The 18,292-nt window shown below is 37.8% G+C and overlaps 2 protein-coding genes and 1 long non-coding RNA gene across 8 annotated transcripts in view; 1 reads left to right on the forward strand and 2 right to left on the reverse strand.

Moving 5' to 3' along the window:
- The window catches only part of BNIP1 (BCL2 interacting protein 1), a 19,337-nt gene extending 18,155 nt beyond the window's left edge, over nt 1–1,182 (reverse strand). For all 3 annotated transcript variants that reach the window (XM_086362186.1, XM_086362185.1, XM_086362187.1), the window contains exon 1: nt 1,049–1,182. In XM_086362186.1, the coding sequence (XP_086218312.1) occupies nt 1,049–1,132 (84 nt within the window). In that variant the 5' untranslated portion in view covers nt 1,133–1,182. The remainder of the gene's footprint in view (nt 1–1,048) is intronic.
- On the forward strand, nt 539–5,805 carry LOC147350577 (uncharacterized). Its single transcript, XR_015148989.1, has 3 exons — nt 539–699; nt 1,101–2,372; nt 4,374–5,805. It is a non-coding gene; the product is annotated as an uncharacterized LOC147350577 (long non-coding RNA).
- The window catches only part of CREBRF (CREB3 regulatory factor), a 60,798-nt gene continuing 47,888 nt past the window's right edge, over nt 5,383–18,292 (reverse strand). For all 4 annotated transcript variants that reach the window (XM_086362181.1, XM_086362182.1, XM_086362183.1 and 1 more), the window contains 2 exons: nt 18,092–18,214; nt 5,383–11,047 (listed from right to left, as the gene is read on the reverse strand). In XM_086362181.1, the coding sequence (XP_086218307.1) occupies nt 10,932–11,047; nt 18,092–18,214 (239 nt within the window). In that variant the 3' untranslated portion in view covers nt 5,383–10,931. The remainder of the gene's footprint in view (nt 11,048–18,091; nt 18,215–18,292) is intronic.

Consider the following 18,292-nt stretch of genomic DNA (forward strand, 5'->3'; position numbering starts at 1 on the left):
ATGAATCCTAAATTAATTTTTCTAGAATTGGCCCAGATGTTTTGTAGTTTATACATGGGAAACGTGAAGTTCAAAAAGTTTAAATGTTTGTATCAAGTTGTTCTTGTTCTCTAGATTACTCATTAAATCACAGTTCCATGCAACACTTAATGGCTATTAATTTGGTTTATTTTGCACCTGATTTCCGTGCGGAGCTTACTTTCCTTCACCTTTTACCACAGCTAGATGAAGACTCTTACTTACCACCTAAGGTTGAGTAACATTGCTGGAAATGGAAACCATTTGCCCAAAAGCAAAATTTAAAACTTTCGGTTTCTTTTTGATAAACTAAAGGAACTATTTTTACATTCCCAACTCTTGCCTATGCCAATTGGTTTATTGAACTATTACCTTCAACCCTTAACTGGCTTACGCAAAGGATCTCAATCCCCCATCAGTTAAACGAAGTAGACGCCAAGAGTTTTCTCTAGGATGACTTTCATTGTCCGTGTCCCAGTTTTGCCATTATCTACTTTCTGCTCAGACAGACTCCTTCCTCATTTACAACATCACAACTCCGGTCTAGGTCACGTTCATTTCACCCAGTACCTCCTGGGCCGCGGGGCATCAGACCAGCAGGGGGCGAGGCTGATGGCCTACAGGACGCTACTAGAGGACGGGGAGGACGGGGTCAGAAGGCGGGGCCAGGCAGGATGACAGGTATGTTTTGAGGCCGGCTGGGGGTGGCGAGGTGACGGCCAGGGGTGTGTAGGGAAGCGGCCACATAGGGGAAGCCCAGTTAGGAGTGGAGGTAGAGGAGGGGGTGTCCTGGAAGAGGGCGAGCTAACGGCAGTCGTACGGAATGCCAAGGCCAAGGATCAAGGGGATGGAGGGGACGGGGCCAAGGGGCGAGACAGTTGAGGGGTAGTGGGCAGGGAGCTGGGCCAGTGGCCTCGGAGACATGACCAAGTGGGGAAAGCTGGGGAGTGAGACCGCTGAGCTCACAGAAGGCCAGCTGAGCTTGGATTTAGGGCTACTGGACCCTGGCGGGGATCCTGGGCATTAGTACCTGAATAAGCGCCTTCACCTCCAGATCGAATTTGACAATCTCTTGGTTACAGATACGGACGTGGACATCTTGGGCAGCCGCCATGTTGGAAATGCCGGCTACGGGAAGCCGCGGAGCCCAAGTTCCAACGCGTTTTCGTACCGACTTCCTTTTTAGCCTCCGGGTCTTGCGGCAGCGCCCCCTAGAGACCGGGCCTGAGGGGAGAGAGGGTGGCGGCGTCAAGTCCTGTGGCCTTTGGCTGACACGTGGGAAAAATCAGCCGGCCTCTTGTCGTGGACCTAGAAGACGTAGAGAAAGAAAGGAGGGAATTGTCAGGACGCTTTAACAGGGGCGTCTCCCCATATTCTGCCCATCAGCCATTCTAATGACTGCATATTTTTTGCACAGGGAGGGGAAAGATTGGAAGAAAATTATCCATTGGTATGTCTCTGGAAGGTGGAATTAAACAATTTTTTATATTCCTTTTAACTTTCTTGTATTTTTCGTATTTTCTACAATGAATATAAGTTGTGGCGTGAAAGAAAAAAATGACAAATGTTATCATTACTTTTTAAAATGTATGAAATTCAAGGCAGTTTGCTAGGGTTAACAACTCCTGTCAGTTCAGCCCACGGTTGGAGGGATCGTTCTAAAATGTGCAACTGATCAAGTCACATTCCAACTTACACCCCTTCTCTGACTCCAGGCGTTTCCCTTTTGTGTGCAATTGGTTTTAATAAATGGACTTTGCTGGAGTAGCTTTGATGGATTAATGTAGTTTTTAATGGAAATAAAAGTGAGTCGCTTAGTCCTGTGACTCCATGGACTGACTGTAACCTGCCAGGCTCCTCTGCCCATGGGATTTTCCAGGCAAGAATACTGGAGTGGTAGCCATTTCCTTTTCCAGGTAGATCTTCCCGACCCAGGGATTGAACCTGGGTCTCCCACGTTGCAGATTCTTTACCGTCTTTAGAGCCACCAGGGAAGCTTAAATTACTTAATGGAAATAATTAAGAACAAACCTTCAACAGATGGAGGCTCATTGCATTTTTTATTATTAACTTGTCCAAGATTCTTAGCTGGACCTCAAGGGCATCAATCACCCCACCAGCCCTGTCTCCTTCCTGGATTCTTCAAGCTCTTTTTGGAAGTCTAGTCCTGGAGAGAACACCCTCCCTTGAAGTGTTCATCACACCACCGCATCCAATAGACTGGCTGTGCATCGCATCTTGGGCGTCTGCCCTGGCTTGAATCCTGCTTGACCACCCGCTTCATCTCTCTGTGCTTCAGTCTCCTCAGAGGCTAACTGCCGGCGATCACAGCATTGACTGGAGGACTAAATGAGGTAATACATGAAAAGCACCAAGCACAGTGTAGTAATGTGGTACGTGATAAGAATGCAATGCACATGACTGCTTTTACTGTACTGATACTTTTGAAGCACTTCCCTTGTGCCAGCCACTTTGAACTAAGTGTTGTATGTGTTATCATTCTAATGTAACTCTCATAACCACCCTGTGAGGTAGAATTATCCACTTCTTACAGATAAGGAGACAGGCACAGAGAGACTAATGACTTGCCCAGCCCAAATGGAATTGGTAGGTCAAAGGATAGATGCATTTTAAAATTTGGATACATGCTACCGAATTGCTTTTCAGAGGTTCTATCAATTTACACTCCCACGAGCAATGCGGTACTAATGCCTGGTTTCTCACAGCCTTGCACACATGGTGTCTTTACAAACACGAGGATTTTTGCCAATTTGATCAAGTGAAAAGTGCCATCTTTTAATTTTCATTTCTCTTATCATGAACTGAAAACTGTTTTTATTTTACTATCTGCTCATTTTTCTATTAGGTTGTTGGTATTTTTTTGTATCAGCTCCCAGAGCTATAGCTTTATCTTAGTCAATAGAATTTTGACTTGGCTTACGGTATTTTGGGCTTAAAATTTTATTTGAATTTTTTTGCATTTAGATCTTTACCCATTTTGAAGTATGTGTTGGCTTATGGTGTGAAATATAGAGCCAAGTTTACTTCCTCCAGAGGATTATCCAGTTGTTCCATCACTATTTTCTGAACAATCCATCTTTTTCTCACTGGTTTCAGATGCTGTATTTATCATATAAATTCTTACGTCTGAATTTACTTCTGTACTTTCCATTATATTCTCTTGACCTATTCATTCATGCACCATAATAACAGCTCTAATAATACAGTTTAATGTGCTTTAATGTTAGGATCAGGCACCCCATTTTTTTCTCCATGTGAACTTTAGTTTTAATTGTATTGGTATGTCTCACTGGGACGGCACTAAATTGTTACTTTAACTTAGGAAGACTGACAGCTGTATGCCATTGACTGCTCCTGTTTAACAGCTTCGTCTATCTTTCCATTTGTTCAAGTCTTCTTCTGTGTCGTTCGTAGTACTTTAATGTTTTCCATAGAGCTTGAACATTTTCTGTTAGGTTCATTCTTGGCAACATCTTAGATTAAAACCCTTAAAAGAAACTGAGGTTGATGTTTTTCAAGTCACTCAAACGTTCTGGATTCTCAAGTAGAAGTTCCCTATTTAAGACAGTGAAGAAACCCAAACTCTGCATGTAGTAGATGGGCCCACGTGATCTTGGGCCCTTTCCCATCGTGCTTCTTGAGGGAAATTCCTCTGCAACCAACGGTGGCCAACTGCATCTCCATGAGGCAGTTACAGAAGAAAACACAGCTCTTTTCTCCATGCTCCCACACACTCCCTTCTAATAAAAAAGACTCAATTCTAAGCCCTTTAGCTAGAGACCACCTTTGCAGGATAGGTATACAATTTGGTGACCTGCACTCCCCATCACCGACTACTGCCAATGCTGTTTTGCGCTCATCACCTTTACCTAATCCTGAGACTAGCTTTTGGCTACTACATCTACTAGGTTTTGGCTTTAATTCTTTCTGGTTTTCAAATCCTAAGCCCACGGTCTCCCTCCTACATAGAAAACCATCCAAATACTGCCTGTGACTTGGCCTGGTCGCTTACAGGAGAGTATGCATGGCCTCTTGAGTGCTGCAAGCAGACTGCCATTTGAATTAAGAGTTCTGTACCATGTAAGTTGGGTCTGGGGTGACTCCACACCAGCCTAGTCTAGGTCTAGTCGAACTTTTCTGTAAAATGGACATGATCATCTACCTGACTGGTCACAGAAAGCAGCAGGTGACTTCCCTGATGTAAAAGCACCTAGCAGCGGCTTAACAAATGCTGCCCTAGCCTTCCAGAGCTTTCTACTGCTTTCTTCCTATTCTGAACCTTTCAGCTGGGACATGAAAGTAATTCCGAACTAATGTTTTTCTCTCTGGCTAAGGTGTTCTCCTGGTTCTGAAATCAGTGTCGGCAAGGAGGGACAACTGAACCACCCACCTCACTGCACGCTACCCACAGAAGGTTCAGTTTCCTAAGAGCTCTACTTGAAGGGCTCACCTCACCCAGCTCCTTCAAATGCCCAGACCTCGACAGAGGCTCCTGTGAGGTTAAGCCTGCAAGCAGAACCAGCCCATGAGAGGCATGTCCACTCTGCTTCCTGACTGCCTATCACTATCACTCAAATGAAGCAAAAAGGGCTTCTTCCAGGGACCAGGGATATCCTGAGCACAGCCTGTCAATCCTCTCAACACCCCCCACTGGATGTGGTACCAGTGTCCTTGAGGTAATGTCCTCCGTACTGATGTGCCTAGAACCCTTTGCGTGTGTAAAGCTCTGGTGGTGTTCTGTGGTCCTGTTCAGACCATGTGGCCTCCCTCAGCAAACTGAATATTCCTGGAGGTCTCTTAATTTCTTTCCAGCCAGTACCTAGCACAAGTCTTCACAGAGTAACTGCTAAACGAATGTTTGTCGGCTGAAGGCACATTGCTGCAGTGAGGTTCACTCAGGTCCACCGATTTAAGGGTTCTGTGTACACGCTCAGCCAAGCTTGGGATTTACTGAGAATTATGAAACACACATACAAAAGCTTAAGTCAGGCAAGCCTCAAAATACTTTATTTCCCTCAGAGAACTCACGTGGCCAGAGAATCAAGAAGAAATAAGGATAAACTATGTTCTAAACTATAAAGAATGTGTTTCTGTCAATAAATACTACTACGTAGTAACAAAATTTAACTAGCAAGTTGAAAAATCAGCTCTAAGTGTTAAAAAATGTTAGCTCTTTGTGCACTACACCAAGAGAGGGGCAGTGCTACCGACAGTTCACTGCCGTCTCCAGCTCAGAATTTCGTTGCAGTGGCTTACTTTGAAGGGTAGATGGTCACCTCAGACAGCAACAGAAAAGCAATGGGAAAAGGAAGGACGAAAACACGAGGCAAACAATTGAAAACCTTTTCTTTTCAGCTTTTTTTATTTTAAATTACAAAGGATGTTGCATACACTGATGAATCTGTATCTGACTAGAAGTGCTGAGGGGCTGGAAGGTGACAGAAAACAAAGGCAACGATTGTATTGCCTTTTCTTCTGAAAAGAAAAACTGCACAACTATTAACCAACATTTAATAGAATAATTTTTAAACAGCTCATGCGTCAACAAGATAAAATTCTTTCTAGACAACAGACAAGACTGAATCCAATAAAAAGTTTCATAGCTCCAGTTGGCGGGGAGGGAAACAAAACTACAGAATATTCATGATAGCATTACAAACAGGATCCTACGCGCTATGCCAAAGAGGTCGCCACATTGTATGAACAAATGCTCTGAATTCTTGCCCTTCCGCTCTTCTCTTGTGACTTCTTATGTGCGGTCAGCCCTAGTATCACTGTTAACCACAAATGCTAAGTTATAGGACAAATCCTAGGGAAAGAAGGTTTAAAAAAAAAAAAAAGCAGGCAGTGGAATACAATGTCATAAAAATGTGGCGAAAAGGCAGATACAGTACACACATATACATTTCTGTTATTTGGTTCTGAAAAAAACAAAGGGCGAAGGGCAAGACACAGTAATCAGTCCCGCTCACATCCACCCAGGATTTAGTCAACTACACAATTGTGTTTACACTGTGATGAAAGAGGCAAACCCGGTTCACCCAAACTTGGCACATTGAAATACCCAACTCTGATGCTCCTCACCAGTCACCAAGTCGTCAGTTCCAAAGTACCATTCAGAAGTAGTCTTAAGGTTTTGTTCCCTTACCACTATCCCCAAACCTCTCTCTTCTAAAGGAAGATGGCAATTTGGCATAATTCAGTCCCTAGGTGTAATTTCTAGATTTCAGTCAGTTTGCTCAGCACGAGGATTATGCTTCAACACATAACCCCACTCGCCCCGGAAGGGTAAAACTGTCAGTAGTACTGTCGTCATCCTCCCCAACACGCTTATTCCTTAAAACGAAACCACCATTCCTACGGCTGACACTCATGGTTACACCCCAATGTGTTTGAAATATTAAAAAAAACATGGAGTCATCTTCTCATAATGCCCTTATTAAGATTACAAAGATTACAAAAGAATCCACAAGTATTACGGCACTGTGTGAGACTTATTTGTCATGATCTGAGGGAAGAACAAGACTGCAGTTCTGTGCAAAGTTGTGGAAATGGCCTCAGTTCCATGGGAAATGGTATTCCACAACAGACTTCACTAGAAGGAGAATTGAAACCTTTAACACTGAAAGCATAATTCAATGCATTCTCAAAATTCAAGTTTCAAGATTTGGAGAGATGCTAACATTCTGTTACATAATTAACTAGAAAATACTTGAACAGCATTTTAGGAAGACTATATAAAGAAAGGGAACATAAGTTTGTGTTAATTCCTGCTGAAGGCAACTTGAATTCGTTTCTTAGAAAGTTAACTAAATCTTAGCAGCTAAAATATTTTTAAATGTATGGAATAAAGAAAAGCACATCCATTCTTGACATTTTGGTGAATAAACTAACAGCTTTATTAATGAAGGCAAACATCAGATAATTGTATGAATATTATATATAAAAAAAGAAATCCAAACTAACAGCATTGTATTTCAAAAGTACTGTACTTCTGTTTCTTTTAAAGAGACTTGTCATCTGTTTTATAAAACAAACAAAATGAGTACTCTTTTCCTAAAAAATTCTGGAAAAATGAAATGGTCAATTTCAAGCTGATGAACTGAACACACCTTTCTTTAAATGCAGACTATTGCTAAGGAGCAAATAAAGTCAAGCATCAGAAAGAAGATGTATGACAAATTCATGAAAGTTAGGAAAAAGGGATGTAGTGAAATTACTGCTAATCTTTCCCTCTCATATTCAAAGACCATTCAAAACTGGTCTTTCATACAAATATAAAATAACAATAAAGAGAGGGAATTTAAAACCATACTCATCTGAAATCCTTCATGATGTTTTTATAATAGCTCTGATTCTCTTACCAAAAAGTTCAAAGTGAAAGAGTTAGGAAGTAAAAGGGAATGAAGACGTTTTGTTTTAAATGTACAAGTAAGGCACAATATAAAGCCACATCATAATCTGTCATGAAGGATATAGGAAAGGACAAGAGTCGTACATGGTACAGTAGAACAAGCAATCATACTGACTGAAAAAGTGTGGCACCCAATTCAAAACTCAGACAAGATCTTAACAAGGACAACCGGACAGCATGCTTTCACATGGAGACAAACTCTATAAAGAATCCAGTGTATCTGAAACGAGGAAGAACATTTTTTGTTTTTTTAAATCATAGTAGTACTAGAGTCAAAGTTTGTAATTGCTTTGGGAACAATGGGTTTATTTGAGGTGAATTCACAATGCTTTCACTTAACGTAAGATTCTGGACTTCATTATGAGCTATCTGTATACCATGAATGAACACAGAAAACCTTTAGAGAGCTCTTCTCTAATGATCTTCACCCAAAAATACATGCCACAATTTTCAAAAACAGAACATGTACAATTGTTGGGGTTTTTACGTTACCCTTATAAGATTTGTTTGTGTGATACACTAAACGTATATATTTTAATGACAATAGAGGAAGCAGATTATTACTGGCATTAAAGTACAACCATTTCTAGACGGTTTTAAATGCCACAGAGTCCCCTGGTTAAAATGTAAAGCTGCACAGCTTGCCTATGTCATCTTTATGATAAAGTTAAAACAGCAAGAGGATTTAACTTTCACTCTACATTTTACTGCCAGGTTTTTATTTAGATCAAGTATCGCTGCAGCATTCTGACCAGCCCAGATTTAGCAGCAAATGGCAGGAATCATATAAAATGCAATTTTTTTTTAACAAAGTGCTTTTTCTAAGATATACATACATATATAAATAGGTAGGTACAAAATAAAGTGTCAACATTAAAAAGCTCAACTATTTAAAAGCTTTTAACTATTTAACTTAAGTAGTACATATAAAACACTGAAATGCAAGGATATGGAATCTACTAAACAGATTCAAAGTCTTTTTTTTTGAAATGCAAGACCAAAAAATCAAATTCTGGTTCGCAGACAAGAAAAAGGTATAAAAAACCAGAATTCCTAACAGAGCAGCTAGAAAGGGGCAATTTTATAAACCTCATCAGCGGAGTCTCTACCAATGAAGTGATTTTCACCTGATTGCAAAACTGCCGTATTCTGGAACATATTTCAGTTTCCCAGACACACTCTGTCAAAACTTCATATACCTCCAAGATACAAACCTGTGCTTTGCCTTCTCCCACCTAAAAATGAAAACCATTGACCAATAAACTTACATTCTATTAAACCATTAAATCTGAGCTTATCTGTTTAGTGTGAATGCACTAACCATGTACATTTCCACCAAGCACACAGGGTAATCTTGTGCATCACAGTTCAGCTAAGGTGTTAAGACAATCCTTCTTGGAGATTCTTCTTCATAATGTCAAAGAAGCATGAAAGCAACATTGCTCTGTTGTTACTGTGCGTATTAGAACCAAACCTTTATAAGCTATAGCTTCACGTGCTATCACTTACAAATGGGAGAGGGTGGTGGGCAGGAAGAAAATAAAAGGAAACACGCTGTAGAGACAAAATATAATTAAAAATAAACTCTCCAAGGGGTATGGAGAAGTAGTTGGAGAAATAGATATCTTCCCAGCAGCTAGGTCTGAAATTTTTGGTATTTTTTTTTCTGGCTAAAGAGAATTTTTTTTAAAAAGATAGAATTTTTAAGTTATCAGTTTTCAGAGTTCAAAACACAAAATCTGAAAATAAAACAGTGAGAGAGACAGGATGGAAAGATTTGTAGGGAAGGTTTATAACGCTGCCTTGACATAAGAAATTTCTCATCAAGAGGTAAAGCTTTAACATAGTTAAAACACTGACTAATGAAGCTGTTTTGTGTGAACAAAAAGAGCACCTAAAAACTAAATGTGTTAATATTTCTCAGTTCTAGAAACTATAGAAGAAGAATAAGTCACATGTTAAGTTTGAAGAAGCTAGTTTGAAAATACCTGTACAAAAATATAAAAATCTATAAATTTTTTTTTGTTTTAAGCTTGTGTTGATCTTTGAAAATATTACATGCACAATAATACATCAATTGGAAAAGTGGCAACTAAAGAATTAGATATTTTTAGCTTTTTTCTTTCTTTACATATATATACATAATACAATAAAAATAATCTGTATTTTGGTTGTTTGGTGGAAGTATACTACAACAAGCTAAATAAACTTTTTAATTTTCAAGGTCAAAAACTATTTTACCAATAGCTTACTAAAATGAAATATATTAAAATTTCCTACAATAAGTGCAGAAATAAAAAGACTTACAGACACCTAAATGGCCACCAACTTATCTACTATGGAAGCGAACTAGAGGAACAGCAAAATAATATCTGTGTGTGTGGATGCTCCTTCTGTAGATAATTGGACCCAAACAGAAATAAAATTCACAGTTCAGTAAGATCCCTAACCCTGACCTTTTCGTTTTTCTTTTTTTTCTCCTTTTTTTTCATACATTCATACAGTATCATGTAAGCTGTGCAAAACTTTACTTAGACTGGCAGTTTGCCATATCAGTTGCATTTGTCTTTGGTACAAAAAATAAAACAATCGCAATAATGTGCAAGTATTTGTCTTCTTCCGGTCAAGTACCGAAATATGAGTTTTCTAGAGCCATCTTTTTTTTTGTTTGTTTTTTGTTTTGTTTTTTATACAATACACAGACTCTGTGGCATATATCTACATTTCAACATAGTCCTATATACATTCAAAAATTTTGAAAAAGAGTTGGAACAAAAAAACATTTAAACCCCATAATTTTTCCACCTATATATCTTGTTTTTTTTCCTCATTAGGGTTTTCATCATACAAAATATTACCAGTTTTATAGTTTCCCCAAAATACAAGGCACAAAGAATATGCTTTTTTTTCTTACTTGCACAGACATTATATATATATATTTATATATATATTTATATATACCATATAGAGCTCGGAAAATGAACATCTAATATGGCACATGGGCATGAGTGCTGGGTTGTGCCATGTACAAGTGAGAGTAACAGTTGTGGAAAATTAGAACAAAAAGCAATAATTCTAAAAACAATCAAAACTGACTGTTTAAAAAAATGCTTCCTCAATTTTTTTGTGTGTGGTTCAGAGCATAAACCTGCCACAATATTTGGCATTTACTATTATCTTCACTCTTTCTAAGTGTCTTGCTTTAACAGATTTTGTAATCTGTATCTAAACATCTATTTAAATGTATGATTTTCAACTCTGATGCCTGTAGCAGTTTTAACCATGGTTTATGCTCTGAAAAATGCAATAATCAAGTATTTTGGATCATGCTTCACTTATGCTACTTAGTTCTTAAAACAATGTAACCTAATTGTAAATGTTTACATAATGCTAAACTGACATGCAAAACAGAATGAAAATTTACAATGAATAACGTGACACACACAGACATTTCTGACCAGTGGTCCAATGAAGCTGATTACACTTTTGATGTTGGTATCCTTAGTCCTACAAGGCCTCCAGTGGGATTGCCTTCTGCAGTCTTCTCTAACACTTGGTTAACAAATTCTGAGGTTTGCCCAGCAACTGGGAGACCTGAAGAAAAGAGTAAAAGGCACACTTAGATATATAAGGAACAGGAAAATCTGAGGGTCAGGGGTGGCCCTCAGCTTGATACGACTCCTAGATGAGTGCTTGCTGCTTGCTACTACAGCCCAGAAAATAATTCTACCCACAGTAACTAGTGCCCACAAGACTAGCAGGGTCCAACCAAGAACAGTCCAAACCCAAACCCCAAACCTGCCAACAGACACTGTTTCCTAAAACCTGCCAACGTGTCTTTTTCCTGTTCTCTCACAGCCAGTCTCTTCCAATTGCTTTAACTCCACTGTATCTCATGGATGGGCTTCACCCATGTGACCAAAAATACATATCTACAGGATGTTTTGAGTCATTTTTTCAATAAGGATTCGATCAATCTTATGTGCATTTTTCTTCATTTTAAAGGTAAGTGGATAAATAAGCAAACTTGGAAGAGGAAAGAAAGATGGGAGATACTACAAGTATGTTTATTTTTTTTGTCTTCCTCATCCTCTATGACTGAGATTGAAAATATCTGATTTATTGATTTTCAATAACAGAGGTATATATGTTTTAAAATATAATAAAAAATAAGCAATTAAAAGGAGATGGAAGCAGAAAAATCTATTTAGTAACTGCTTATAAGGAGTCAATATACCGTAAGAGAGTAATGACACCACCCTAACCATGTGATCAAGTTCACTGGGACCAATAAGTGGACAGACTGATACTGTGTGTTTCTTCTTTTCAAGACTTTTTTTTTGATGTGGACCATTTTTAGCTCCCTAACCAGGGATGGAACCCACACCACCTGCATTGGAAGGCCAAGTCTTAACCACAGGACCATGTATGTTTCTTGATTGACATAATGAGAAGGATATAACCTACAATGTATTCTTGCCAAGAAAATATAACTGTATCTGATTATGGGGAAACATGAATTCAGATGCTGGGACATTTTACAAGATCAACTACCTGGATTTTTTTATGGAAAGAAAAAAGACTAGGAGACTGATTTAGATTAAAGAAGAAGAACAAAAAACTAAATGCAACACATGATACTTAATTGGATCAAAAACAAACAAGTTTTTGATACAAATTGGATCAAAATTTGATACAAATTGGATCAAAAAAAAGTTATAAAGGACATTACTGAGACAACTAGGGAAATTTAAATATGAACTCCACATAGATGTTATGGCGATGTTGAACCAGGAAGTGCCGATAGTATCGTGTATAGGTAAGAAAGTGTCCCTGTTCTTGAGGAACACATGTTGAAGTAGTAGGGGATGAAAAATCATGTTGTAAGTTACTGTCAAATATTTATAGGGAAAAATGTAGATGGAAGCAGAACTAAAGCAAATGCAACAAAAATATTAACACTGGTTAATCTAGTTGAATGACATGCAAATGTTCACTGGACTATTTATTTCTACTTTTCTTGTAGGACTGATATTTTAAATGAAAAGTTGAGAAAAAATTAAGTACACATTATAATTAAAAAGTGAGCCTGCAAGACAAAAATGCAGAAGTAGAAAATAATCAGAGAACACATACAAAATGAAACTACAATAATATGGATGACAACAGAATATGAATAGAATGACAACAGAAACCAAGAAAGTCATATGAACAATCCTAACAGAGCTTTCGATGACAGAAGTTAAAACCAAACATGTATCAATAAATAAAAATGAGTGAAACACATCCATTAAACAAAAACTCCTGGGGACTCCCTTGGCAGTCAAGTGGTTAAGAATCCACCTTGTAATGCAGGGGACACGGGTTTGAGCCCTCATCCAGAAAGTAGGAGCCCACATGCCATGGGGCATGCGCGTGTCCCACAGCTGCTGAGCCTGTGCTCCAGAGCCGACACCTGCAGTTACTGAAGCCACGCCCAGAACCCACGCTCTGCAAGAAGAGAAGTCACCACAGTGAGAAGCCCACGCACAACCTGAGAGCAGCCCCCGCCTGCCGCAACTAGGGAAAGCCCAGGCCCGACAATGAAGAGCTTATGCACGGCAATGCCGCCAAAAGTAAACTTTTAAAAAAGAAAGAAAAACTCCTAGACTGATTAACAAAGAAAAGCCAAACTATAAGTTATATATAAAAATCCAGGAGTGAATTTATGGTATTAAAATCAAAATGAAGTCTACATTTTAATCTAAGACCTTTTAAAAAGAGATCTCATATAAAGCAATACAGAAAGACTGAAAATTAAAGGGTAGGCAAAAAAGACAATTCTCAAAATGAGAGAAAATAATTACAAATCAAGTAACTGACAAAGGATTAATCTCCAAAATATATAAGCAGCTGATGTAGCTCAAGATCAGAAAAACAAACAAACCAATCAAAAAATGGGCAGAAGACCTAAATAGACATTTCTCCAAAGAAGACTAGATGGCTAATAAACACAGGAAAAAATCCTCAATCTCACTTGTTTGTTAGAGAGATACAAATCAAAACTACAATGGGTATCACCTCACACCAACCAGAATGGTCATCATCAAAAAATCTACAAACAATAAATGCTGGAAAGGATGTGGAGAAAAAGGAATTTTCTTGCACTGCTGGTGGGAATGTAAATTGATACAGCGATTTCTTGAAAAACTAGGAATAAAACTGCCATATGACCCAGCAATCTCACTACTGAGCATATACCTTGAGAAAACCACAATTCTAAAAGACACCTAGATGTCCACCAACAGATGAATAGATAAAGAAATAATCGTACATATATACAATGGAATATTACTCAACCATAAAAAATTTGAGTCAGTTCTGGGGAGGACCTGTTATACAGAGTGAAGTCAAAAAGAGAAAGACAACATCATATATTAATGCATATATTAATATATGGAATCCAGAAAAACGGTACTGATAAACCTATTTGCAGGGCAGTAATAAAGATGCAGATATAAAGAACAGACTTGGGACACAGCAGGGGAAGGAGAGGATGGGATGAACTGCGAAAGCAGCATGGAAACATATATATTACCATATGTAAAACAGACAGCCAGTGCGAGTGTGATGCAGCTGCAGGGAGCTTAACCCAGCTCTGTGACAACCTACAACGGTGGGGTGGGATGGGGGATGGAAGGGAGGTTCAGAAAGTAGTGGACATACGTACACCTATTGCTGATTCACGATGATATATGGCAGAAACCAACACAACATTGTAAAGCAATTCTCTTCCAATTAAAAAAAAAAAAAAAAACTAATGTGGAGGTTTAAAAACTCTTTTCTATACATGTAAATTTCTGGATATCCTGATATGTTTATGTCATTGTTCCATCTGAAATTCTGTTTTTCCTTTATCTTGTCCTAATCAAAGAACAAATTATAAGTTGATTTCCTCAATAAAATCTTACCAAAAAGAAAAAAAGGGTAGGCAAAGAGTTACCAAGCAAATATAAATAATAAGAAAGTTGTATTCATGACTGTAATATCAGACAAGATTGAATTCAGGAAAAAAAGCTGTAAACAAAACCAAAAAATATATGTTCTTAAAGATAAAGTCATCTATAATGAAGGGGATGTAACATACAGCATGGTGACCATAGTTAGTTAATAATACTGTGCTGCATATTTGAAAGTAGGTAGGAGAAAGGATCTTAAAAGGTCTCATCACAAGAAAAAAATATGTTGTTAACTATGCATACTGATGGACGTTAACTGGACTTATTGTGGTGATCATTTTGTAATATATACTAATATCAAACCAGTACATTATACACTTGAAACATAAAATGTCAATCACACCTCAAAAAATTAGAAAATGAAAAAATTAATTCCTGAAGTTAAAACTAAAAGGAATGTAAGAGCTGCAAATAAACACAACAGATAATGCATCTGAGAGAACAGCAGTGAAAAAGGAAAGAATTTTAAAATTAGAAATGAAGAGATCTTCTTAAATTTGAGAAAAAGTGAATATACCTCAGAAAATACTGAAGATAGGCAAAGAAGATTCAATCCACAAATAGTAAGTATCCCCAAAGAAGAAAACCATAGCAAGGCAACAAATTAAATACTAAAAGATCTGAAGTTATTTATTGAAAGAGCACAGAGTGTATATGAGACTACGGACCTAAAATGACCAACTCCAAGACATAGTCTAGTAAAGTTACTAAGATTTAAATAAAAAGAAAAAAAAATCCTGCTGACATCTGGGCAAAAATAGCAAATGACATAAGGGGAAAAAAATCAGACAATTATTAGCTTTTCAAAAGTAATATTTTATGCCAGAATAAAAATGGACAAACATATTTAAAATACTCAAGGCAGGAGAATGTGAGTAAAGGACTGTATCTGGTAAAACTGATAATCAGGTATAAAGGGAAAAGCACAAAATTATCAATATGCTATGCTATGCTAAGTCGCTTCAGTCGTGTCCGACTCTGTGCAACCCCATAGACAGCAGCCCAACAGGCTCCCCCGTCCCTGGGATTCTCCAGGCAAGAACACTGGAGTGGGTTGCCATCTCCTTCTCCAATGCATGAAAGTGAAAAGTGAAAGTGAAAGTGAAGTCGCTCAGTCGTGTCTGACTCCTAGCGACCCCACGGACTGCAGCCTACCAGGCTCCTCCGTCAATGGGATTTTCCAGGCAAGAGTACTGGAGTGGGGTGCCATTGCCTTCTCTGACTTATCAATATATAAACCTTTAAATTAAAAAATAAAAAGGCAGGAAGAATTTTTTTCTTACAAAACATTAGATTCCTCTCTCTACCTAACATAGGAAGACTATGTAGAAATAAAAGTCTTTTAGGGAAACAAACTCAAATGTTTACAATGTAATGTGGTAATATCAACAACTAATACTTACTGAGCATTGAGAATCTGTGTTCAGCAGTATGCTAAGTTCTTTATACGTACTCTTTCCATTTAATCAACACAACTGTCCACATTTTATAGATGAATAAAATTAGGTTGAGGGAAGTGAAGTTACTTCCCCACGGTCCTCAGGTAATAAGTGGCAGGGTCAGGACTTGAATCTAGAACTGATTTCAAATACTCTCTTTTTAACCATTATGCTAAATGAGCTTTTGTGTTTTTAAAACATATCTTAATTTCTGCATATGACCAGTGGATATTGCTAGAGCCAAAGAGAAACCACCAGCATTTTTGTGTGTGTGTAAAAAGATAGGGAATAAGGCATGCAGAACCTGAAGCATCTTAAAATAATAAAAATGTTTCAAGAATGAAGATAAGTGTTCAGTGGAATCAAATGTTACATAGAATATCAAGAAAAATAAATCCTCAAGTAAGTCTATTGGACAAGGCACTTAGTGGGCCACCTGTGAGTTATACAGTTATGTATTAAACTATCTAGAGATGAGTGTCAGATGACAAGGCCAAGTGATGCTACATGGGTACAGTGCAAGCACTTGCAAGTAGCAGAACTTATTTCTATTCCTAGTCCCCCTACTTGTTGGCTATAGGACTCGTGGCAAGTTACTTACTACCTTGTTGGGCTTCCAATTCCTTATCTGTAAAACCAGGATAATAATACCTCCTTCACAGAACTGTGGAAGTAAATGACTAAACAACCTTAACAGTCAGATCCTGGATCACAGTAAGTTCTATACAAATGCAAGCTGTTTACCCCTTTCTAGACTAACAAACTCTTTTTTCTTGTTTCTTAAATATCTCTTTCATATCTTCTCCGTTGGCCTGCAAACATGAAAGTTGTCAAATTTCATGAAACCTTTGGGTTAAAATCTATATGCAGTGCTACTTTTACTAATGATTCCCAATTGCCATTCAGAAACACTAGTATATTTTACATTCATTATGAACACAATGCTGACAAGAGAAACTAATAGTCATTTCAAAAACCATGATAAACTTACTAAGTACATGGAAGCATTCAACGTGCATTTATTTTCAATGAAATAAAATGCAATTATTTTAGCAGCAGATTTGGTATACAGGAATATTTCTGTATAAACAGGAATAAAATAGTCTTGCTCACTCCACTCCATCTAAGAATCTTAATTTCTTCATAGCAATTACCACAATATTATTATTTCTGGTTTTCTGTTTATTCTTTATGCTCCATTTTTAGACTGCAAGCTTCTTAAGAAGAGTAGCAACAAAATCTTTGCTTAATCCCTGTGTTCCCCAACATCTGGCACATAGTAAGGCATTGAAAAAATTTTGTGGAATGAGTGAATTTATAATAACTGGGTATCAGAAAAGCTGTCTTAAATTCTAAAATATTTACAATTGAATTTTTTTTAATAATAGTGTTTGGCACTCTAAATTCAGGTAACGAATTAATGATTGAAAAGTAAGCTCTAATTCTTTTAAGTGAACTGATTCAGTATACAGTCAGCATTCTGGGTGAAAATGAACTGGAAGAAAATTTCCAGGTAAGTGAAATTTACTACTATACAGAATGACGATGTAAGAACCAGTTTTTAAGAGACAATCTTAGAAAAAACAGTTAAACAAAGAACCAATTTTACGATGCTTCAGGGTTTTCACAGATTGTGTTATGCTGTAATGCCCTTGGGATGCTACTGATCACAGGCTGATCTGACTTGCTCCTATGGCAGCTAAGCTCTTGGTTCTCTAGGGTTCGAACGTCTATGTCTCCATTAGCTACCTCTACCCTCCCTGTCAGGTATCACTCTGCCTGACTTCTGTTTGGCCGCCTCTCTGTTCCTCCCTATGTGGCACAATCTGTTCAGGGATGGAAAACCAGGTAAGCAAGTTTGTTAGAAACCTGTGAAAGAGTAAAACAAGTAGGTAAGAATCTCTACAAGTATATACTGCAGGCTTGGCAAGGTCAAGGACCTTTATTTTCCCCAAAGAAGGTTAAAGTTGCTAGAAGTTTATCTCTCGCAAGTGTTAAAATAGTTCAGTGATGAAGTCTAAATAATAAGCTGTGGTTACCAGCAGGATATGTTTATGAATGCTAAATCTTCTTGTAAAGGAAAGTAACTACAATGAGAGCACTTGAGTTTTTCCTTAAAAGAATTTTTACTGTTCCCTTGAGTCACATGCCTTACACTGAATGTTGTTATTTGTTATTAGTTTATCCAGTATTCTTCTTACCAAGAGTATCTTTAATGAGGATTTCAAGCTTCTGTCCCATGTTGGGTCCTCTCTCCTCTCTTGGACTCTGTACTCGGTTTACAATCTCTTGCTTGATGGAGTTGATTACAAACAATAAATTATCTGTAAGACAGAACAGGACACTTGGAACATGTCACTAACATGGAAAAATTTACTTTTAATTGTGTAATAACAGATAAT

Source organism: Bos grunniens, chromosome 20 (genome assembly GCF_055505025.1).
Source record: "Bos grunniens cultivar Pamir isolate PY7600 chromosome 20, Bosgru_T2T1.0, whole genome shotgun sequence".
Lineage (NCBI taxonomy): Eukaryota > Metazoa > Chordata > Mammalia > Artiodactyla > Bovidae > Bos > Bos grunniens.